This window comes from Helicoverpa zea, chromosome 26, assembly GCF_022581195.2.
Source record: "Helicoverpa zea isolate HzStark_Cry1AcR chromosome 26, ilHelZeax1.1, whole genome shotgun sequence".
NCBI lineage: Eukaryota > Metazoa > Arthropoda > Insecta > Lepidoptera > Noctuidae > Helicoverpa > Helicoverpa zea.
The window spans coordinates 5360327-5382789 of NC_061477.1; the positions used below are offsets into that span (position 1 = coordinate 5360327).

A 22463-nucleotide genomic window follows, 5' to 3' on the forward strand; every position below is an offset into this window, starting at 1 on the left:
ACTCAATAGTAATAAGTACGATTTTCCTATAAAACTGTTACCACTGACCTGAAGTTGACTGTACTTAATTTAAAAATAATGCTTAAATAAAAACAAGTCCTGTTTTTCATACGTCCCTACTACGTGCACTTTTTTCAACGTAGAACAGAACTTAATGTATTGAAACAAGCAACCATTTCACGCTCGTGAAGTCGTTAATTTTTCATATAAATCTTCGCTTTTTCCTCTGAAAACGAAGCTTTTATTAGTTACAACAGAACTCATGATAAACTCCACAGCAATACCCCAAAGGACTTCAAACTTTATTCAATTGACTTAAGATATATATTGCAATAATATTATAACGATTCTTTTGTTTCTTTTCCCAAGTTTTGGCATGAAAACAAAAGTGATTCAAAGGGAAGGTCATTAAGGCCGGAATTTAAGAAAAATAAAAACATGGTAGAAAGGGAATTTCGGGGCTAAGGACCATTTGTCATGTAAGATATAAGACCACTTACGTACGGTTATTCTAAGTGCCTAAAGCAAGTTCTTATGTTGGCAACACTTAGAGAAAATATATGAAAATGTGTCTACGTATATCTGTGCCGTTTTTTGCTAAATTGCTTTAAGGGAAAAGTTTTTTCATTTGTTTTTTCACGGTTATGGTTTCATGTATATTCGTATTGTTAAATTATTATAATAGTATTTGTTGTCCTAAATAAATAATGAGTAAATTACATTGCTAGACCAAAATGTAATTTAACAAAATAAAAGTTATATTTGTTCGTCATGGGTATATTTATTCAAAAACTTGGAAACTAATTTCGAAACAACAAAATGTAGAACGTAAAGAAAACATGTTTAAATAAATATTTACTGACTAATTTCGAAACAACAAAATATTATGTAAATATCATAGACAAACCTCGTTTAAATAAATATTAAATAAGAAACATATTATCGAGCCGTTGACATCAAAAATTAAGTTTGAAGCGACAATGTGCGTATAAAAATGTAATTCCAAAAACTCAGTGAGAAAAATACCTTTACAAAGAAAATATAATAATACATGAGAACCTTATCCCATGTAAAAGGCGATTAACTTGAGATGACACTTTTAAACGTATCATTATACTTAGAATAGCAAACTGCCGACTTTTTAGTCGGCCGACAGTTTGATCGGGCGCTTGATAAGTTCGGAGATGTATGGGAGTGCGCATATAACAACGATCAGATATTTGACAGGTATCAGACTGACTAAAAACTTTGATTGAATTCACATTTTTTTTCGTAAATATACATATTTACATTGTTATTAATCACATTTACAAATATTTACAGGAAAAATTAAAAAAATAGGTACTCTAGCAAAAAAAAATTGCAAATCGGTCCAGGCGTCTTCGAGTAATCGGTGAACAGACAAAAAAAGAGCCCGACGAATTGAGAAGCTCCTCCTTTTTGTGAAGTCGGTTAAAAAAGCCTAAAACTAAAATGGGTCACAAAATTCGTCCGCATCGCGGTCGACTGGGAGCGTGCCCAAGAAGCTTACAAAAGGATTTTCTCAAAAAAAAAAAACCATGATTGTGCCAACTATCGGCCGACTGTTTAGTCTTCAGTGTGTATCTTTTGATATTTAAATCCTTGAAGACGCACAAAATATCAAAATATGATGAGATTTTCAACGTCTCATTCTTTTGAGCTAAATTGGTGTAAGGGTTCTTTCACGTCTTATTATTTGATATTTTATGTTCAGAGGTATGAAGATTACTTATGTAAAGCTTTAGTATATTATAATGTAAAATATTTAAAATGTTCTGAAATTGCTTTTTGATGAGTGGAATTAAGCAGGACCATTTCTCTTTTTTTTTATTTTTTGAAAATATGTTTTTTGTTAATTGTTATTTCTGGTTGTGTATATTGTTACTGTAAATATTGAATAAGCAAGTTCTTAAAATGTTATAAACTTTCCATTTATTTCCTCACAATTGGAATAATTTTGTAAATTATATTGAAACGGTAATACGCATCGCTTTTGCCAATTAACTAAATTCCTGAATGTTTGTGCTTTCAAAATAAATACAGTTTAAAAAAATCCCCGAAAACAAATACATAACTGCAAAAACTCATAAAAAATATGAAACGTTAAAACTACTAACGCACATACCAAGAATTTGAAACCGTTTTTATTATATAGAAAAGAAAATAAAGTTTATTTCACTTTTTTTCCAGTTAATTAACTTGTTTAGAGTCGGACTGTATAAACAGTTAGAACTCCCGCACACTGCAGACTTTTAGTCGGCCGATAGTTTGTTCGCGGTCATAAATCAGTAAGAAGATGAATGGTAGTACGCACATTACAAAGATCAGGTATTTACATAGCAAGTGTCAGAACGACTTAAAACGTGTTTCGGAGCGCTCAATATACTATAGGTCCCAGCTGTAATTTGAACATCTTTGACAGTCGTAACGAGTAGTCAAAAGATAGTAAGTCTGACAACCAGTCTTACCAAAGTATTTGGTTGCCCGGGCAACTGGGTTGAGGAGGTCAGATAGGCAATCTTTGTAAAACACTGGTACTCGGCTGCATCCGATTAGACTGGAAGCCAACCCCAACATAGTTGAGAAAATACTCCGCAGATGATGAGATTGATTACAACTCCGATTGTAATCAAGATTTTCTTCAAACATTTTTTGACAACTGTCGGCCAACTATTTAGTCTCCAGTCTGCAGGTACTTTAATGGGTTATGCAAATAGTTTCAGTTATTAACGGTTGCAGATACGCCTTCGTCTTCCCGAGGCAATAACGTGGGAAGTGTGTAAAGGCGAATGGTTTCTGCTACACTGGGGACCAATGGAAATGGGTTAGCTTGAAATAGCTTGGATATCGTGGTATTGTTGTGAATGATAGATGTTTATTTGGTTTCCAAAAATTGCTGAATGATTTTTGTTGTTAAATTGTCGCGTACTAAATCGAGGTTTTCGATTTTTATGTTGTCTGGCTGAACAAGCCAGATCTATCATTTTCAAAAAAGCTCTTAAATCTGTCAAAAAAGCTCTTAAATAATTATTTTTGTCACTATAATTAATTGTACATTGTCTAAGTAATTCTTCTATTTACGTGGACTTTATATTTGTGACATGTTCTCCTACTCACGTCCTCCAATGGTTTTTTTTACATCTCGTGGGTACTATTCAGCGCACTTAGGCGGAAGAATTTTAGGGATTGTTCTAGTAGCTCCTATGATTAGCGAATTCAAGCAAACACGCTTCCTTCAGCTTTATAGATTGATAGAGGACAGTTAAATGGATAAAAAGCCAAAAACCCAAAGTGATTGACTGATGACTGAACAAAACCGTGCCGTAGTCGTAGCAAATCCCAAACATTTCCATACATACACACACAATCAAAAATAGCTGATCTCGACGAAAAGGCGCCTTCGAGTAACGACAGTACATGAAATAGTTTCACGGTAAATTGATATTTACGATACGACCACGATATACTATATACATGTATGTATAATGTATATATCTATGTACATTTGTATATGATAATGTATGAAATGTCATTGACATTGATCCTCTATACGGGTACTGGAGAAATTGATGCTCGATTTGACAAATGTGTTTTTGGTTGAATTGTAGCAATTATTCCGGCACATTTAGTGCAAAATATACATATCGGTGTGTAGCGGGGCAAACAAACTTTGTCCTGCTTCAATGGTCAACCTTGCTTGCTTATGGCCCATTTGCCCATGCCTGCTAAAAAACTGCCGAAATTCTGTCGACCGAAAAGTGGTATAAAATCTCCACACAAAGCCCAGGGGGGCATTAAATACCTTGTTCGGTGATGAGGAGCAGCATTTCCGAAGCTGAAACTATCCCTCACTGTGCTCACCAATACGCATACCTAGGGCGATGAATATGGGTAAATCCTCCCCTCTCTCGACGATTTTTTGCTGCGACGACGATATATTTCGATTTATATGCTCGTCTTTTCCTAATCATAGTGCTTGTCCAATTTTGTAACAATGACTAGATTTTACAGCGGTTCTACCGTTGGTATCGAGTAACTAGAAGCCAACCTCAACATAGTTGGCAAAAGGCTAGGCAGATGATGACGATGGAATACATCAGAATTCTCTCAACACTAAAAACGAAGTAAAAACTAGATCTGATTAAATATAAGGCTATTCTTATTCAAGAATAAATGGCGAATTCTTCACAAACAATTACTTTTCTTCCCCGAGTTGTGGGTACTTTCATTATGGCTTATTGCTAGGGTTGTCAGACATAAAACTGAGAGTTCCTTGTTATTATAATATGGTCTGTGATGGTGGAGGAAGGAACTTTATAATAGACTGTTTTTATGCAGTACCAATAAATAGATAAAGGAATTAGAAAAAAGTTAATTAATAGCGGTTTTCCCCAAAGATCGTCATGCGTTGCACCATTTAACTATAATGATAACCGAACCATTTTCAGCTGTCAAATTACCAATTTGACCAATAGGCTGCAGTTTCACGGCTGGTTTCGTTTTGGTTAGTATAATAGTTAATCTACCTTAGTGACTTAAGCCGTCTACCCAAAATAGCCAGTAGTTAAATGCCTTCTTAGTTCATCCGATCAATTATTTTAATCGGAAAGTAAGAGAATTAACAGAGAGAACAATTTGGTAAACAGCTTAAACGGTACGTACTTAATCAATCTTTAATCTTTTAACAGTATAAAATAAAAAAAATCCGCTGACTTAAAGAAACTCTTTCTCAAAAGTCGTTAGTAACAAGACACCAGTACCCAATTTTCCACCAGATGCGAGTGAAACTGGAGTAAGCGCCTAGTTAAGGTATACCATTAAGAAGGTCGAACCATCTCGCTATGGGAACAATCATGCTGACCTATATTTTGACATTTTCCTTAAGGGGAAATTCGATTACAATTTCGGTGACCAAATTGAATCGAATCTTAAGTACAAAGTAATGGTGGATACATTTTTTTAAGTTTATGTCCGAGGATTTTTGAGAAAAATAAAAATAGTAACCCTAAAATTGTGGTAGAGTGGTAGGTATAATGATATAGCTCGCAATTATTACTCTTGTACATTAATGGTAGGATTAAAATTTCAGTGAAACTGAATGCTTTCATTTTATTTACTTTTCTTCTGTAGGAATCAATTCTTACTTAGATACTGTTCAAAAACTGGGCCTTTTAACAAAATATCGTAATAATTTAAACCAACTTCAAAATTCAAAAATACAGAATTGACTACCTAGCCATGTAAAGAGTAGCTCATGGTTTTCTCTGATAACTGTCCTATCTAATATACATAGTTTTACCAGCCTAGTACCAGAGCTTAAAATCTACACAAACATACAAACTGTTCCATTTCTCAATGTCAGCCAAGATTAGATTTTTTTTTGTCACACACCTACCAACTATTACAACATAACATACCTATCTAGTGATATTGTTAGCAGATTTTTCTTGGAAAAACTTTTACTAAAGATACTTCTTATATTTTCGTAAATCCGCCAGCCCTATTCCGCACAGTTTAGCGCAGCTGTTAGCGGGACCGTGTAGTCGCAAGTATTAGACGCACAATTGCACACAGCCTGCATACGTAGCAAGATGGCGGCCGTACCTAACATATGTATGTAAAGAGGGTTTACACGCTCAATTAAATACCGAATCTTTATGGAAATATTTTTGTGAGTATCATATGGGTTTTCTGTACTTAAAGTTGTAAAGGTGAGGTTTGTATTTGGGAATCCTTTGAAACAACATTAGTTTTTAACAAAACTAGAGACAGAATTATTGCAAAGAAACAGAACCTCAAACGAAACGCTAAACTGGTACAAGAAACATACAAGTTGGTACAAGTCGTACGTTCAATTCCTCAAGGCATTCCATTCGTTCCTTAGCATACCTTGTCACTTTGAAGCGAGGGAATTGCGTAATACCACGGAGTAAGTAAAATGAGCGGAGACACATAATGTAGGTAGGTCAGGCGCCTTCTTCTAGGTCTAATACATACGGTAGGACCAAAACGATCAGTTATAAGCGAACTAACGAGGCGTTTGGGTTCTTTGTGACATCTGTCAACGATTTTTGGTATTACAAAAATAGGGTCCAAAGAAGGCGTATAAGGGTGAAGACAGTACCTAACGTTGTATATAGTACCGCACACCCGTATTTTGGCGCTAAGTACTTTCTTAGGAGATTTTCCGTTATGACACCTCCGCTAGTCATTTTGTATTCTATGCGTTGTGTTCGAATGCATGTCGTTCAGGGAGTGAATGAATGATTTGACACTGAATGATATGTAGTGCTTGGGGATAGATGTAGTTTTTTGGTCTTTTGTGTACTTTGTAGTTTTTTCAGATGTTAGGAATGTGTGGTGTAAAAATGACTCCCTTTTTTCGACATGCATGTCATACTTTTCTGTCAAAAAATACTGTGTCAAACGTAATGATACGAAATAATATTGTCATTCTGACTGATTTTTATCAAGATAGGTGTCGTCATGGGAGATGAATTAATATAACTTTTATTATACTGCAAAAAAGTTAAACAGACGTTTTATTTAATAGAAAGAAAATTCCCATACAAAATTTTCTTAACTTTGTAACTTTTGTATGCAGTAGTTCCCTCAGGATGTAAGAGAAACCAAGTGTAACAGTTAGTTCAGTATAAAACTACAATTTATTATTAAACAAAGAAGGTAGTTTAACAGTGCACTTACTCTTTAATGGACTTCAAGCCATTTATAGTGAATTTAAAGGAAGGTGAATATCTTTAAGTATTTTACTTGTAAGAGAAAAGTTGTATTGGATTGGACTTCGGCAGAGTCATCTTAAATTTTCATTTCCGTGTATTTTTATAGCTCGATAAAACCTTTAAGTGGATGTTGTTAGATAGGTTTGTGTGTCTGAAACTACAAAACGGAACAATTGATTTTGATTTGTTTTTAATGAGTCGAATTTTACCCGTGGGGACTACTGCCCGTACCGGGATAAAATATAACACATGTTACTGGGGAAGTATAGTTTTCTATCTGTGAAAAAAATATTTAAATCAATCCAGTAGTTTCGGAGCTTTTAAGCTACAAACAACAAATGTTTCCTCTTGATTACATTAGTATGTATAAGTATCAGATTTTTTTTAGCTTAGTTTTTTTAGCAAAGTTTATTAATGTCCAATTGCGTCAAGAGTTGTTAATATATGCACAACATAAACACACATTTATATATTTTATTTTACAACCAACATGTCCGCTTCGGATTTTCTCTGAAATCCAGTTTGATTGACGGAGGACAAAGTTGGTCCATTGTTAGTTTTCTACGGAAGTTGTTACTTATCTCTGTTATTTTTTCTTTTACAGATAAACCGGGATTTCTTCTTAACTTCGAGAAACAGGTAAGAATATAATGCTATTTATTTAGTTGTTTTTTGGAGATGTATGAGAACTTGCTTGATTGTTCTTGTTAGCTAAGTATCGGATGATATCTTTTGTTTTCTATTGTTATCGGGTATTTTTAAGGTCCGCTTTTGGAAGACTGGTTTTATCTAGTAGTACACCAAATGGAGAGAGCTAGAACCAGAACATATAGGTAGATTGGACATGAAAATACAGGAGCGTATCCTTAAATGGAACCAGTATTCTGTAATATAGGTTTTGGAATACGAGAAGAACGACGAAAAAATTTTCTGACCTCTGCTTAAATTAAAATAATTCTGTAGGTATTTGGTCTAGTCTAGACGTACACTGCCGACTTCTAGTACACAAAGGGATCCAGAAAGAACAAAGTTAGGCTTTTATCAGTAAAAGTCTGACACTCACTCCCGCATCCCCTTATTTTTGGTGTAAATACACACCTCTGCCTTCAAATAAATAAATAAATGCTTTGACAAATGACCCAAGAACTGCATTAAATAGACTCAAGAGTTGTAATCATTCAAGAAAATTCATGCTTGCAACATCTCCCAGTAAATTAATCCTAGTTCAACACAAAATAAATTCTACTTAAAATAAATACATACTATTTATAAGTTACTAATGTAGGAAGGAATTTGCTTCTGACAACATCATGTGTGATTAATTAAAATCCAGTGCTTTTGAGCAGAAAACGGGGAACTTAGTGCTCGTGGCAGAGACGAATGTGGGAGTGCTGTGTTTTACATGTTACGTTAGATAACTGATTAATTTTGCTGCATGGAAATTAGCATGTTAATTACCTTTTTAGATGTGGGATGTGCAAACGTGGTGATTAGATTCAAAACTGGTGATGATCCATACATCGTTTCTTCGGTCTTCTTTTTGATCTCTCTTTTTTCTCTTTTTACTATGAATTGTCACTTAAAAAATTAAAGTTAAGAGACTTCTTTGAAATATTGTTTATTGTTTCCAATGTACCAATGTGCCTAATAATTCAAAAAGCATATCTATTATCGTGACAAGGGATGGCATTTATTAATTTCTTTTTTTTTAATATAAGAACGTTCATTACCGTCATCTGGGATTTTTTCCGTGTTGTTCGTGGGGTTGCAACGCAGAGATTTTCAATGTCTTTTGTTAAATGACAATGGGGTTGACCAATCGCCGTCAGGTGGTTTCTTTGATTAGTGACGCGTCATGGCTCTCTGTAATAAATCAACCGACAAAACATATTAATTTAAAAGGAAAATTTACGATTACAAACTTTCTTTTTTTTCGCGAATGGCGAGCTTTTTTCATTACAAAAGTTAAGATGTAACAATAGATGAATCGTTATTCATTTTAAACGTCAAAACAATTAACTAGAATTGAATGATAGTCACAGTTAGACAAGTCAATATAATACAAGTGCCAGCAGAAGTCAGAAGCTAGTACTTATTACATAACTAAAGGGACGGAAAAATGACCCATAATACTTAGTAAAGCAGCTGTAAGTAGTTAACATTAAAGAAAAGGTGTTTCTGAAAATGTGAATAAACTCTAATTACTGCCTTCTATTGGCGACAGGCACATGGTGTTTTTCGCACACATAACACGAATAAAACATGCTTCAATCAATAATAACCACTTTATGATAGAACACATTTTTTTAATACAGGTATTCATTAAGAAATTAGTTTTATATTTGCAGACAATTCAGTACACATTTGCCGATTTATGAATGTACTACTTAGCAGTTTTCCCGTGCATTTACCAGGATTTACCCATGTCTCGAGTGAATCACTTTATGTAACCGTGTAAAAAGTATGTTGAGTCTATGTTGTACTATGTTGTGTCTCAGGTTCTACATTATCTGTGTACCAAATGTCATTTAAATCAGCTTAGTGGTTTGGACGTAAAAGTACGACAGACAGACGGAGTTCATTTAATAGGCACTGAAAAAAGTATTTTACAAAACTAGTTGAGTTAATTCACAAATAACCAAACCTTGATAAAAGACAAACGAATTTCATTTACGTATTGATCAACTGCTTCTGTTACATTTTACAAAAATATTTTTGTTATTTGAGTTGGTTATAAGCTACAAAATTTTGTGTTATCCAATACAAAATTCGGTTTCGGCACTTTGCAACATAATATGTTTTGCTATACTCTACACACTTGTGACTTTACAGTTGACCCAACTAAAACTATTTTTTTAACGAATAGTTGCTGTTTTTCAAGTCTGCTATATTAGTTTGTAACCAGCTAAATAGTATTGTTGAGATTTGTTTTGCAAAGTTACTAAAAATAAACAAAAAATTTGGCTGTGATCAACTAATATTGATTATGTTGGTTTTAGAATATTTTTGGTTATCAATAATACAGCAATATAATAGGTGGTGAATAAAGTTATGCTGCGCATAACAAAACGTTTTGGTTGCATCAAACACGGTCACGGAAGTAACCTGTAGAAACCTGTTCTTCTCGTGTTGCGCTGCGAGTAGGTACTTGCGAGGCTAGTGTAGGTCTAGGTAGTGGATGTGTGTCTGTTGTGCAATGTGCATCGTCTATGGCGAGCGGGAAAGCCGGCGTTTTCGATTTTATGCATGAATCATATATCATCAAGCAACGTCAAGAAGATTTCAAGAATGGAGCCGCCGCCGGTAGACGAGGCGGCAGAGAAAACGATCTCGGACTATCTGCGGTCTTGGGGATTGGAAGCTTACATTCCAAAATTTTTGGGTGAGTGTTTTTCACTTCTATTTCTTACATAATTAGGACAATAGGTAGTGTTTCATTCGTTAAATCACTATTTTAAACAGGGCATTTCCCGTTAGATGCACTTTTGCATTCTTCTGATGCGTAGTGCTACTTTTCCGAAAAGTAGAAAAGCAAGCACCATACTACTACACATCAGGGTGTCGCACAAGGCGACTGATGTCAAGGTTTACCGCCTAATAGGTACCTTCGTAGGCCAGGAAACGGCAGGGTAGCAGCGTTTTCTTCCAAACATGGAGATTATGACAGTACTCTGCAGTATTGGAGAACGCATATATGTTCAGCAATGGACTGTTATGAGCTATTGTTTGACTATTTATGCAGGTCTTTTGCTTTCCTAGTGTATGATATTATTAACTGCCTACCTACCACACCCGAAGATGAACCACTGACCCCCGCACCTACATAACCTAGGGCCTGTCCTCTCCCAACCAACTCTTATTTTTATTAAGAAAAGTCCCGTGGTACTAGTAAACAAGCTGACTAACTGACTTAGTGCGGAGATAAAAAGACTAAACTTATCCATATTATTTCAGAAGAATCCATTGATGTGGAGACTCTCCAAATGTTGTCAGAGGCTGACTTGAAAGACTTAGTGCCAATTATTGGACACCGGGCTAAGCTGACGACACAAATCAAACTTTTGACCAATATAATGTCAAATGCTTTTGAGAACACTGTAAGTAATAATAACAATAATTAATACTTAATTAGTCATTTAAATCTACACTAATATTATAAAGCGAAAAGATTTGTATTTCTGTGTGTGTGTGTGTGTGTGTGTATGTTTGTAATGAATAAACTCAAAAACTACTGCACCAATTTCAAAAATCCTTTTATAATTAGAAAGCTACATTTACCGTGAGTAACATAGGCTATAGTTTATCTCCATAGTACGGGAACGGGAACTACACGGGTGAAATCGCGTGACATTTGCTAGTTAACATTAAAATATTTAATAAAAACATTTATATATGTTATAATTCATGTATGTATGTTAGTAATGATTACTTTTTAATTTCATTACTGTCTCTGTGGTCTAGTGGTTTGGGGCTTTGGCACCTGATCCAGAGGTTGTGGAATTGAATCCCATGGAAAATACTTAGAGCATGAAAGTCATTTTGTGAAGTTGTTCCCAGTTTGATTAGGATAATGCAGGCCGAACCAAATCCAGGGTTGTTGTCTGTCCAATAGGTTATCCTGTGCTTTGGAAGGCATGTTCAGCCATCAGTCCCTGTCACTGTCTCGGACAGTGGTCGTCATATAAAACCATGTTAGAGTTTGATCAGGATATTATTTTATATTTCAGTGTACTAATACTACTCCGGACTCAAACAACCAAATAATGCTGTATACAGTGGAAGATTTGCCAGTTGTACAGACATTACCTGATGAAAAATGGAAATGATCGAATTTTAAATACTATTATAGTGTATGTAGCTAGGTTTGGCTAGTATAGTGTGCTAGCTCTTTGTCTGAATTAATTATAAGTTCCTACTAAAATTAATTGATTTGATACTTAATAAATAAATATAATTGTAAAAAACAAATTTGTTTTTCTTATTCTATCTCAAGTTTGTAACCGAAATGAATACCATAGTAGGTAAGATTTGGGGAAGGATATATCTTGCTAAAACTTCTTATAGGTAGGTAAATGAAAATCTACAAGAATAAAAAAAACACTTCAGGCTGATGCTACAGGGTAGCCCGCGAAATTCAAATTTTCTTACGTTTTTTGCAATTTGCTGGCCAGTGCTAAGTTGTATGTTGTTTAAAATATTGTTCACGATTGTAAGACGTATGTAGTTACAGAACTAATAATCATCAAAAGCATCAGTACAATCCTCCAAGTTCTAAAAGGTCTAGCAAAAAAGATTTTTTCAAGGTCAAAGTCATTGCTAGACCTTTTAGAACGTGGAGGATTGTACTCATGCTTTTGATGATTATTAGTTCTGTAACTACATACGTCTTACAATCGCGAACAATATTTTAATCAACATACAACCTAGCACTGGCCAGCAAATTTCAAAAAAACGTAAGAAAATTTGAATTTCGCGGGCTGATCGGAGCAGTCACTCTAACTAAAAAGTTATGTTACTTTTAACCGAAAAGTTCAGTTACAAATAACAAAATAGTTTGGTTACAATAATATTATAGTGATGTTACTAATAACTGAACCCATGATCAAGTTTTAACCAAACGGATTTGTACGCGCTAACAATAAAACGTGGCTATTTTTACATAACACTTTTGTTTTATAATACACATATTAAGTTATTTATTCTAGAACACTTTGGTACAACGTGAATAATAAATTTGTTAAGAAGTTATCATTTTTGTCGAGCTACTAATAACAGATCTCTAATAACAAAACTGAATTTGTCTAATAAGAACTATAGTTATGTAGTCACTATTTTTATGTAACAGGTTACTCAATTGTTTGTTATTTGTTACTCAAAACTTTTTTCAGTGGGGAGTCAGAGTTATTTTCGAGTCATCAATATTGGCATAGATTGGTTGATAAATGAATCCTTTTTACAATACAGAACTGAAAACCAATATAGCTTAATAAATCTTTTATTAAATTACAACATTCAAAATTATATTGGTACCTGTCCACGGAGGAAGGAAAGATAGCGGAGATGTCGTGAGGAAGGTAGGTCAGGCGCCTTCTTGTAGGTGAAGCAACGTACGGTAGGCGGGATCAGTCACTAGAACTAAGGAGACGTTCGGCTACCTTAAATCAAAATCAATCTATCAAAGATTAGTCTTGATTGATAGGTGATTTTATTTTAAAAGTAATTGTAGCAAGTGTTTAGGGTGGTCCCTCGTCCCTCGAACACCCGCATTTTGGCGCGCTACGTTCTTAGTATATTTTGCGTTATGACATCTCCGTTAGTTATTTTGTTATCCATGTACGTACCCTATTTACATTGAAAGAAATATTATTACGATTCAATTGGATTACGAATTTCTTTAGCGAAAGATTTTTCAAGCCTCTGATCTTGGCTTATTTTTATAGCAATCAATCTTTAACAATTGGGTATTCGTTATGATTTTATTCGAAGATCAGTAGGTATGGCAGTGCATAATTGTGTGTCGTTTGGAAAAGCTAGGCATTTGTTTATTAGACGGTATTTTTTAATATTTTGTTGTTTTAATGCAAGTCACAAATCTGTCCTACCAACTAAAAAGATATATTTTTTTTACAATAATTCAATGGCGTCAATATGTAGGTAGAGTCTTATAGAAGTACTAAGTATATGGAAAGCTAAGCAGCTCACAGAATATTAACACAGCTTAATTTCAGCTTCTTAATTATATTTCCTCGAAAATAACCTAATTAGTATTTTCGAAAAACGTTAGCCACATTCCAAGCTTTTGGTCTAAATAATCCCACGTTAAACCGAAGCTTTACCAGTAGAAAATCATTAGTTTTGAACATGTTATATTTCAGTACGTTTGTACTAGATATGAAATAATATGGTCCTAGTTTCGACGGCTTTCATTTGAGAGTAGTTCATGTGATATTATAGTTGTAGATAACTTTGTATTTTGAAATTTAAATTACGTAGAATTCTGGAATAATGACGAAAAGTTTTTGCTGATATGGCACAAAGAACTTTGTGGTAGCTTTTTGTTAGAAATGTATGTAACTTGTATTTAAGTTGATTATGCAAGTAGGTAGGTATTTATTTTATGCTTACTGCAAATATTCTTCATTCACTGTAAAGAAGTGTAGTTTTTTCATCTGAATTTTAATTTAAATAATACAAGTTTGATATTTGTATTGAATGTTACCACTACGAGCCACCGAAAAAAAAAAACATAACATTAAAGATTTGTGAAAACAACGAGTCTAAAAATTCAATTTTACAATAAAATATGATTCAACTTGCAAAAACATAAAACCTCTAATATTTCCACAAACTAACATTAACATAACATTAATCTTTATTACCAAAAACTAAAGCCTACAAAAAAATAATAACATTTAGTTACCAAAAATACCCTTTTCAAATAATATCCGTCGGTTTTCTAACATTAAATATCTATAAAACAAAGCTTATTTTCACAAAGCCTCGAGGCCGAGTTTAGAGGCCTCTCAAATCCCTAGATTTGCCTCTAACGACAGTTTAGGCTACTTACAATATGCTGTTGGCACGAGATATGATTTGAGTCATGGAGAACAATGACAAACAGAGATGTCAAAATGGAAAATCATCTGCCTGCCGAGCCTTTTTCCCAACTATGTTGGGGTCGGCTTCGAGTCTAACCGTAGCTGAGTACCAGTGTTTCACAAGGAGCGACTGCCTATCTGTCCTCCTTTACCAGTTAACCGGGCAACCCAATACTCTAGGTAAGTTAATGGGCTCAGACTACCCGTAACGACTGATAAGATGTTCAAATGACAGCCGATGTCATAAAGGAAAATCTCCGATAAGTAGGTAGGTGTTCAGAGCGCGAAGAACGCTACTAGCTCCCATCTTTGGAAACCGCCCATTTTTTTTAAACCAAAAATAACAGACAGAAGCAAAGTCAAAGAGCCCGAACCTGTCGTTTCTTCACTCATCAACTGTCCATTTTGGTCACGTATACTGTACATACTTATTTTACTAAGAAAAAGGCCCTCAACTGACCTAGTTTTATGGCATCTCTGCTCCTCTTTCATTCCTCCGTGGTTTTGGTCCTTGGGCCTCCAAGATAGTTGTGTAAGGACCAGGAAATTGGTCCTTCCATGGAGTTGGGCAATCAAATTTGCATATAGTTGTTTATCGTACGAGGAGATTTTGGATATCTTAATTATGGAGATTAACATATGAAATGGATCTACGGAATTATGTAGCTGTGTTTGGTCATGTAAAACAAACATATTTTTACACGTAGACAAAAAAGGTAGACATAGGGTGTATAGTTGACACTGGCTATCCAACAAACAAAAATTTCAAAATTGGTAAAAATGGGGTCCGTTGCAGACTTTCTGTCAATTTTTTTTCTCAGTATTTTGTAGAAAAAAACTGCTTCTCTACAGACTTACTATATTTTATAAGGTATAGGTTAGTTCTATATCAATTCTTAAATTAATATTGTAACCAATATTTTTTTTTTGGTAAATTAAGGGAAAATACTCAAATATCGTTTTCCTGTTACATCATTTTCTGAACATTGGATTTTTTTTTCTCATTTAACTGTAGTATAAACCCAAGATTGCCTCAATGAAATAATTTTGCTATAATATTACTTCATATTACCTGTTTATATTTAAAAAAATGAGCACAACAATTTCCGAAGCACAGATAGATTCGTTTCAAATGTAAGTAATTTTCTAAGTTGTGCCCATCGAGGCTACTCGAGGCGACTTCTAAAAGCACTTTTAAAAACTTATCGCGACCTGATTTCGACTTTAAAGTGAAGTCGGCAGATTGAACGAAGTCGGGCCAGTCGCAGGCGGCCGAAAATAACGGAATTTTAAATGGAAAAGTAACTGTATCTGTCTGTCTGTGCATATTATTGGGATTGATAAGAACTGATGAATTTGAATAATGATACACATGTAAAAGTAGCAGACTTTGCGTTCGTTAAGTAAGTACCTTCATAATCGTATAAGTTACCGGGAAATAACAATATCTGCAAGTTTGTATATTTCCTAGAAAAATAATACAATTTATCTCTTGTGAAATCGTACAAAAGTTTAAGTTGCAGATCTTGTTATTTTCCGGTGATATTATATACATAATCATACATATAGGCAGTACGTATAAATACTATCCCGTAGTAATGACATGATTGTAACAAAAAAAGGTAAGTACACTTAAGGACAAAATAATCTGATCGTTCGTTCCACATAATTTTATGTCATATTTTACGAGAGAACATATTATCTGCTTGAAACACTTTTACCTATGAAAAAATGCAGTAAAACGTAGCTAAACCATTATTATAGGTACCTACATATTTATATACCATGTAATGAGTCCACAGTTTCCATAGGTACTACTTTAGCATGCGTTTGCTATCTTGGAAAACATGTAGTTAATAATAAACGCTACGATTGCTTTGCATGCAAAGGCCACTGTTATTGATTTCACCCATATTTCTTGCAAGTGTACATATACACTGAAGTATGAAGTTTTCTTTTAGAGTATCATGCTTGTTTTTAACATGTTTATTGACACGCTTTTATATTAGCTTCACTTGTAAATATGTACCTATGTAAGAAAATCTTGGAATCTTAATGTGACCCACTTCCCGGTCTTCGATTAGAATGAAATTTTGCACACGCTCTGAGTTCCGATGACAAAACATGACTAGCTAAGAAACGTATACAAATCCAATTAATCCAAAAATCTTAGTGCGTGCTAAAAGCGTGTTTTCAGTTTTTTAAACTATCATTTTTCCCGAAAGTAGTCAAAAAAACTGTTTAACAGTAAACAACAGTGCAGCTAAGGTTATTTCCTAATTAACGATTTAATAAGAGTTTACAAACATAAAGAGAAAAATCTGTGAGGTAATTATTTAACAGAAAACCATAGTTAATTATGTAAATAATAAAAAATCTTTTTTATTTAAAAGCGACAAAATAATTTGGTATTTTATTAATATAAAAGCTGTTCCACACAGTTTGCAAGCAAGTTTATCATACATGAGTTAACTGTGTATTCAATATTACAGATTCCAGATAATCTTGTTTTACGATCAGTACATACGTGACTCCATGCGGGTATATTGTCGTAACGTTAATAAATGTTCTAATTTCAGTATGTAAATAAAGTTGATTTATTTTTAGAAGAGAAGATGAGGTTAATAAAAAAAATAAATGATAGGGGATTACTTGGGTTTTTTCATTATGCATTCGCGATGTATTTGTCACATTTCTATTAATTTATCTAAAATATATATAAGTTAACTGTTTTGTTATCTGGTTAAGTTTGGCCTGTGAAATAACCCATCGAATAAAATAACAATTTATAATAGAGATGGAATATTAGGTAAATTATTACTAGCTTCCACCAGCGGTTTCACCCGCGTCCCCTTAACACTACTATCCGGCAAAAAGTTGTCTGTAGATTGGGACATAGTTTCCTTACGATGCTCTGAAACCTCGGGTTGCAGTTACAGCTAGTAACTCAAATATATGATGTTAAGTATATCCCACCCAAAACAAAAATGTGAAAGACTGCCAAGTTCGATAATATGGGAATGCTTCGCCTATAAAAGAAGTGAGATCTGAATAAGTACCAAGTTCCATACACATACCTCAGTTAAAAATAGTTACTTTTTAATGATGTTACTTGGAAAGTTTTCATACACCTTGTTATAAACCTACTAAACGCAATGAATCAAGTATTTAATTTTCTATTAAAACTTGCCAAGTAACATCATTAAAAAGTAACTATTTTTAACTGAGGTATGTGTATGGAACTTGGTACTTATTCAGATCTCACTTCTTTTATAGGCGAAGCATTCCCATATTATCGAACTTGGCAGTCTTTCACATTTTTGTTTTGAGTGGGATTTCATTTATTTTTGTAAGGTTGTTTATTTTATTTTTTTCTTATGATGAAGTTAGTTAAAGGAATGTCTCATTTATACTATCTTTTAGATTTTTTAATATGCACTATGTTTCTTACAAAGAAATGAACTAGATTAACTAAATGGACTAGATTTACCAACTGACTGACATGACATGTTATCATATATTATGTTCGTGGATCAAAGTTACACATTCGTTATTTTCGAAAGTGATTCACACTTGGCCGTTTTCAGATTTTTATTTTACTTCTAACTACACTATTTTACTTCTAACTAAACTAAATACAAACCATTCGAAGATATATTATATAAATATAGATAAATTTAGTTCGTTTTAGTTCCTTAGGGGTATAAATTTACACCGGGTATAAAACACCTTCATTATTTTGAAACCGACTCACACTTGGCCATTTTCAGATTTTTCCCTTTACCTTGGCATAAAGACCTACCTCCATGCCAAATTTCAAGTCAATACGACCATTGGAAGTGGTCTAGGTTTTTGATGAGTGAGTCAGTGAATCAGTCAGTCAGTGAGTGTATAGTAAAAATAGCGATTTTCTGACGTCAATATCTCAAGACCTACAATAGGTATATTAATGAAATTTTGTATTTTAGATAAGTGAGGAGGTCTCAATAGATACTAGAAATTTGATATGCGTAAATAAAATAGATTTTGAGTTACAGGGGGGTCGAATTTGGCCCGAAATGGTTCGTGTAATATAACCCACGGCCGGTGTGTCGCTTTTTTTGCTCGAACTTGGCGGACACACTGCCGTGTGTCTAGATCCTCTAGGTAGGTAACTTAAAAAAAAATATGCAAGTACGAAGCAGCTTTAATAGATAATTGTCATCCTCAAAGATCTCAAATATAGATAGCAATTCTGACAAAAAGTTTGTCGCACGTTACACGAACGTGAAGAATGGGAGGACATTTTCATTCTTTCTTTCTTTCGACGGACCGAACGACGGGTTTTTGTTAGCGACAGATATTTTTGGACGCAAATAGAGGCTTGTATTTTGGCTGACGCACACTTAGAAACGTATGTATATGTACGCAAGAGTACCCCGCACACTGAAGATTAAACAGTCGGCCAATAGTTGACCTGATGGTTGTCAATTTTACACGCTTTTTATTAGCTTCACCTGTATGTTTGTATGTTTGTAGGTTTGTAACCGACTTCTTTGGGCGCGATTTTGACCCACTTTAAACGGCCAGATTTCGTTCAAACTTTGTAGATTTATTGAGGACCGATGACAATACACTAATTTGATAAAATTATTCCATTTTTAACCGACTTCCCAAAAAGGAGGAGGTTACACATACACATCGATTACTCCGAGGTTTATAGACCGATCTACGTGATTCTTTTCTTGTTCGACTCGGAATAGCTGCCAGTTGGTCCCATAGTCATCAGGTCAGGATCTGATGATGAAAACCCTGAGAAATCGAGGGCAACCTTCGAAAGTTGTAGGCATACATAGGATAAAAACTTGACACTCAGGTGTACGCCTAAAAGCACTATTCAACTGTGAAGATTTGGAGCTGACCTGATGATGGAGACCAGAGAGGGTCCAGGGAACTCGACAACTGAATATGTAAACTACCTCGTGTTTGGGCTTAAATTATTTGTATTGACAAGACCTTTGCAACAGTGAAGGTTTGGAGCTGACCTGATGATGGAGACCAGAGAAAGTCGAGGGAACTCGACAACTGAATATGTAAACCTCGTGTTTGGGCTTAAATTATTTGTATTGACAAAACCTATGCAACAGTGAAGGTTGGGAGCTGACCTGATGATGGAGACCAGAGAAAGTCGAGGGAACTCGACAACTGAGTAAATAAACAAATAAACTGAATATGTAAAATACCTCGTTTGGACTTATATTCTTTGTATTGATGAGAACTTCCCACTTGTATGGATAGTGACAACTATTCGTAATATCACCCGTGTCGTCACGTTACGCACCAAATCCTCAACCATCAAGAGACCAACATCCAAAATATGTATTTTACCCGTAGTTGAATAAGTTTTATGTTTTACGCATGTTATTTTAGAAGAAATTTACACTTTACATATGTTTAAAATCAAGTAAGTATACAACAAATATTTACTACTTTACTTTTAGATCAAATGTACAAAATCACAATATTGTTAAATTGTCTTTCCATATCTATGTTAATTATTTTAAGATAATATTGTTATTCATATTTAAACTTTGTTAGTATAAGGTCAAATTGTTATATTTATTATGTATATATTCATTGTATATGAGTCATAATGTGTAAATTTTGTTCGAATTTAATGTATACAGTACAAGTGCAAATTATGTAGTTCAAATGTTTTTAAGTATAGTTCATCCTTAGTTCATTTTCGCCCACCAAGGACGTTCCTTCAGTAACGTCCTTGGTGGGCGGTATGTTTGCGACTAACATTTGAATGCTTCCTACTCGCTCGATAGATGGCGTTGTCGCGTTTAAATGCGCGCTATGGTTTCGTTACAAGCGATACTCTAAGACAAAATGTTTTTTTTGTCTCCTCCCCCCCGACCCTTGCTTAGCCAGCCCGCGTAGCTGAGCGTTAAAGTTAAAACGCCCCTTAAACCATGATCCAGCCTGTCCCTTTGCTGTTAGTCAGCGACGCCCTAAGCCGAGGCAAGTACCCCACAGGGGGTGCCCTTAGCGCAGTCGCTTAGTTTGTAAGCTTTTTTGCCCCTGGCTGGAGGCCTTAAACTCTAGGCATCCACAGGGATTTGACCGGTTAAGCAGTCAACAGCCTCCTAGGCTGAACTGCGAGATGCCATTCACAAAAAAAAAAAAATGTAAGACTTTAATATACCAGCTTAGAACAGTGCACAGAGGAGGTTTTATTTATCATCACCCCATCTTGTGTACTAGTAGGTCAGCAGATCACCTAGTAGCTTAGCTAGGAAACAACAGTCGATAAGGCAGGACTCGTTGTTAATTTTTATTTCCAATAATTATCTTTGGCCGTTTTCTCTAATATTGTCAAATTTTTGTATACTAAAGAGAATTTTAATTCTACAAAACAAATAATAGTTTAAAAAAAACTAAATCTACTTTAAAATAAATTATAGTTTAAAAAAAAAAACTAAAAAACACGCTTTTTATAGAAAACCGAACTAAAAAATAGCAAATAAATTTTAATGAATTTAAATTAAGAAAATAGTGTTCAAAATTTCAATGAATATAAATTAATAATAGTGTGAATACAAAAAAAATATTTAAAAAAGCGTGGGGTGCTTTTTAAGGTCATATCGAAATGAAAATCACTCTACTCATATCTGTCAATAAAATATTTATAACTATTGACACCATGCACCCCACGCTTTTTTAAATATTTTTTTTGTATTCACACTATTATTAATTTATATTCATTGAAATTTTGAACACTATTTTCTTAATTTAAATTCATTAAAATTTATTTGCTATTTTTTAGTTCGGTTTTCTATAAAAAGCGTGTTTTTTAGTTTTTTTTTAAACTATAATTTATTTTTTAAAGAAAAATCTTGATTTCTGGCAAAGTTTTCAGTCGGTCTCATACTGGCTAAATACCTGATCTTTGTCATGTGCGTACTACCATTCATCTTCATACTGATTTATAAGCTCAAACAATTTATCGGCCGACTAAAAGTTTGCAGTGTGCGTATACACTAACAGCCAGTTTCTTCATCAAAAGTTAAAGCCAAAGTAAAAGTCAAAGTAATATCTAAAGTAAAAGTAACGGTCAAATTCAATTACTCTATTCGTTTTGCTGTCACTTTAGCCTTGAAAAAACGAATTTGACCGTTACTTTTTCTTTAGACATTACTTTAACTTTAACTTTTGATGAAGAAACTGGCCGTTAGAAATGTATGTAGGTATTAAAACGTTATTTTTGGCATGACCTTAATGTGAAAAGGGATCAATCCTGTCTACATTTTATTTTATTCATTAGGACAAACCTAGTAGCTAATTTTATACGGTGTATACGTTGAATTACATATAAAAGGTTTAGTGACATTTACATTTTGAGATCAAAGTTTTACTGAATTAGAGAGAGGAATAATGGGCAGAAACAATTATTATTATTATTTTGTATGTATAAGACCACGGGACTACAGAGTCCCGGAGTATTGGAAGGCGAACGTGGGGCCGAAGCCAATACGCTAAAGCCCTTTTGAGACAACTTTAATGAAATGAAATCATCCCTGTATACACCGTAGGAATGTACCCAATTATTATAATAAGAGATACCTAATTATTATATTTTCTGAACTTAGTCTTATTCTTACGTCAAACTTACGCAAAAGTATACATATAATTTGATTCCAGTGGCTTCGAGGAAGCTACTTTCCTCACCACCTAAAAAGCATCTTTTCACAGCATTAGACTATCTTTTTATCAAACTCTAATTCAGTAGTTTAGGCTTGCAATCAAGGCAGAGTTACATTTGCATTTATAATATAAGTAAGTCTGATGCTGTCGGACGACCACATTTACATAAAATATCATTGCAAATAGCCTATGTATTAACGTTAAAAGCAGAGATATAACACTTCAAATACGACGTACGAACCGATAAATATACAGAAACTATGGCACAATATGAAGACATAAACAGTGCATTTTATTTGATACTTATGCTTGCTTTTATCGTAAATATGTAAAGTGCAGCTGATGCAGTGAGCTATAAGATATTATGCCTCGGCTAAGGTAAATGGTTATGGTTATTTTGCGTGATGGCGATGGA

At 34.1% G+C, this 22463-nt stretch overlaps 2 protein-coding genes across 3 annotated transcripts in view; both read left to right on the forward strand.

The window, feature by feature from the left end:
• Nucleotides 1-22463, forward strand: part of LOC124642900 (sex peptide receptor) — a 299614-nt gene that overhangs the window by 60476 nt on the left and 216675 nt on the right. Inside the window, exon 3 of the mRNA XM_047181648.1 lies at nucleotides 7366-7400. The gene's annotated coding sequence lies outside the window, so the exon portion shown is untranslated. The remainder of the gene's footprint in view (nucleotides 1-7365; nucleotides 7401-22463) is intronic.
• On the forward strand, nucleotides 9911-11725 carry LOC124642901. 2 transcript variants are annotated; one of them, XM_047181650.1, is made up of 3 exons: nucleotides 9911-10143; nucleotides 10719-10858; nucleotides 11489-11725. In XM_047181650.1, the coding sequence occupies exons 1-3, from the start codon at nucleotides 10008-10010 to the stop codon at nucleotides 11585-11587; spliced, it is 375 nt and encodes a 124-aa protein (XP_047037606.1). In that variant the 5' UTR covers nucleotides 9911-10007; the 3' UTR covers nucleotides 11588-11725. The 2 variants fall into 2 exon arrangements, with proteins under 2 accessions (XP_047037606.1, XP_047037605.1); XM_047181649.1 differs by having other exon boundaries at nucleotides 9913-10143; nucleotides 10716-10858.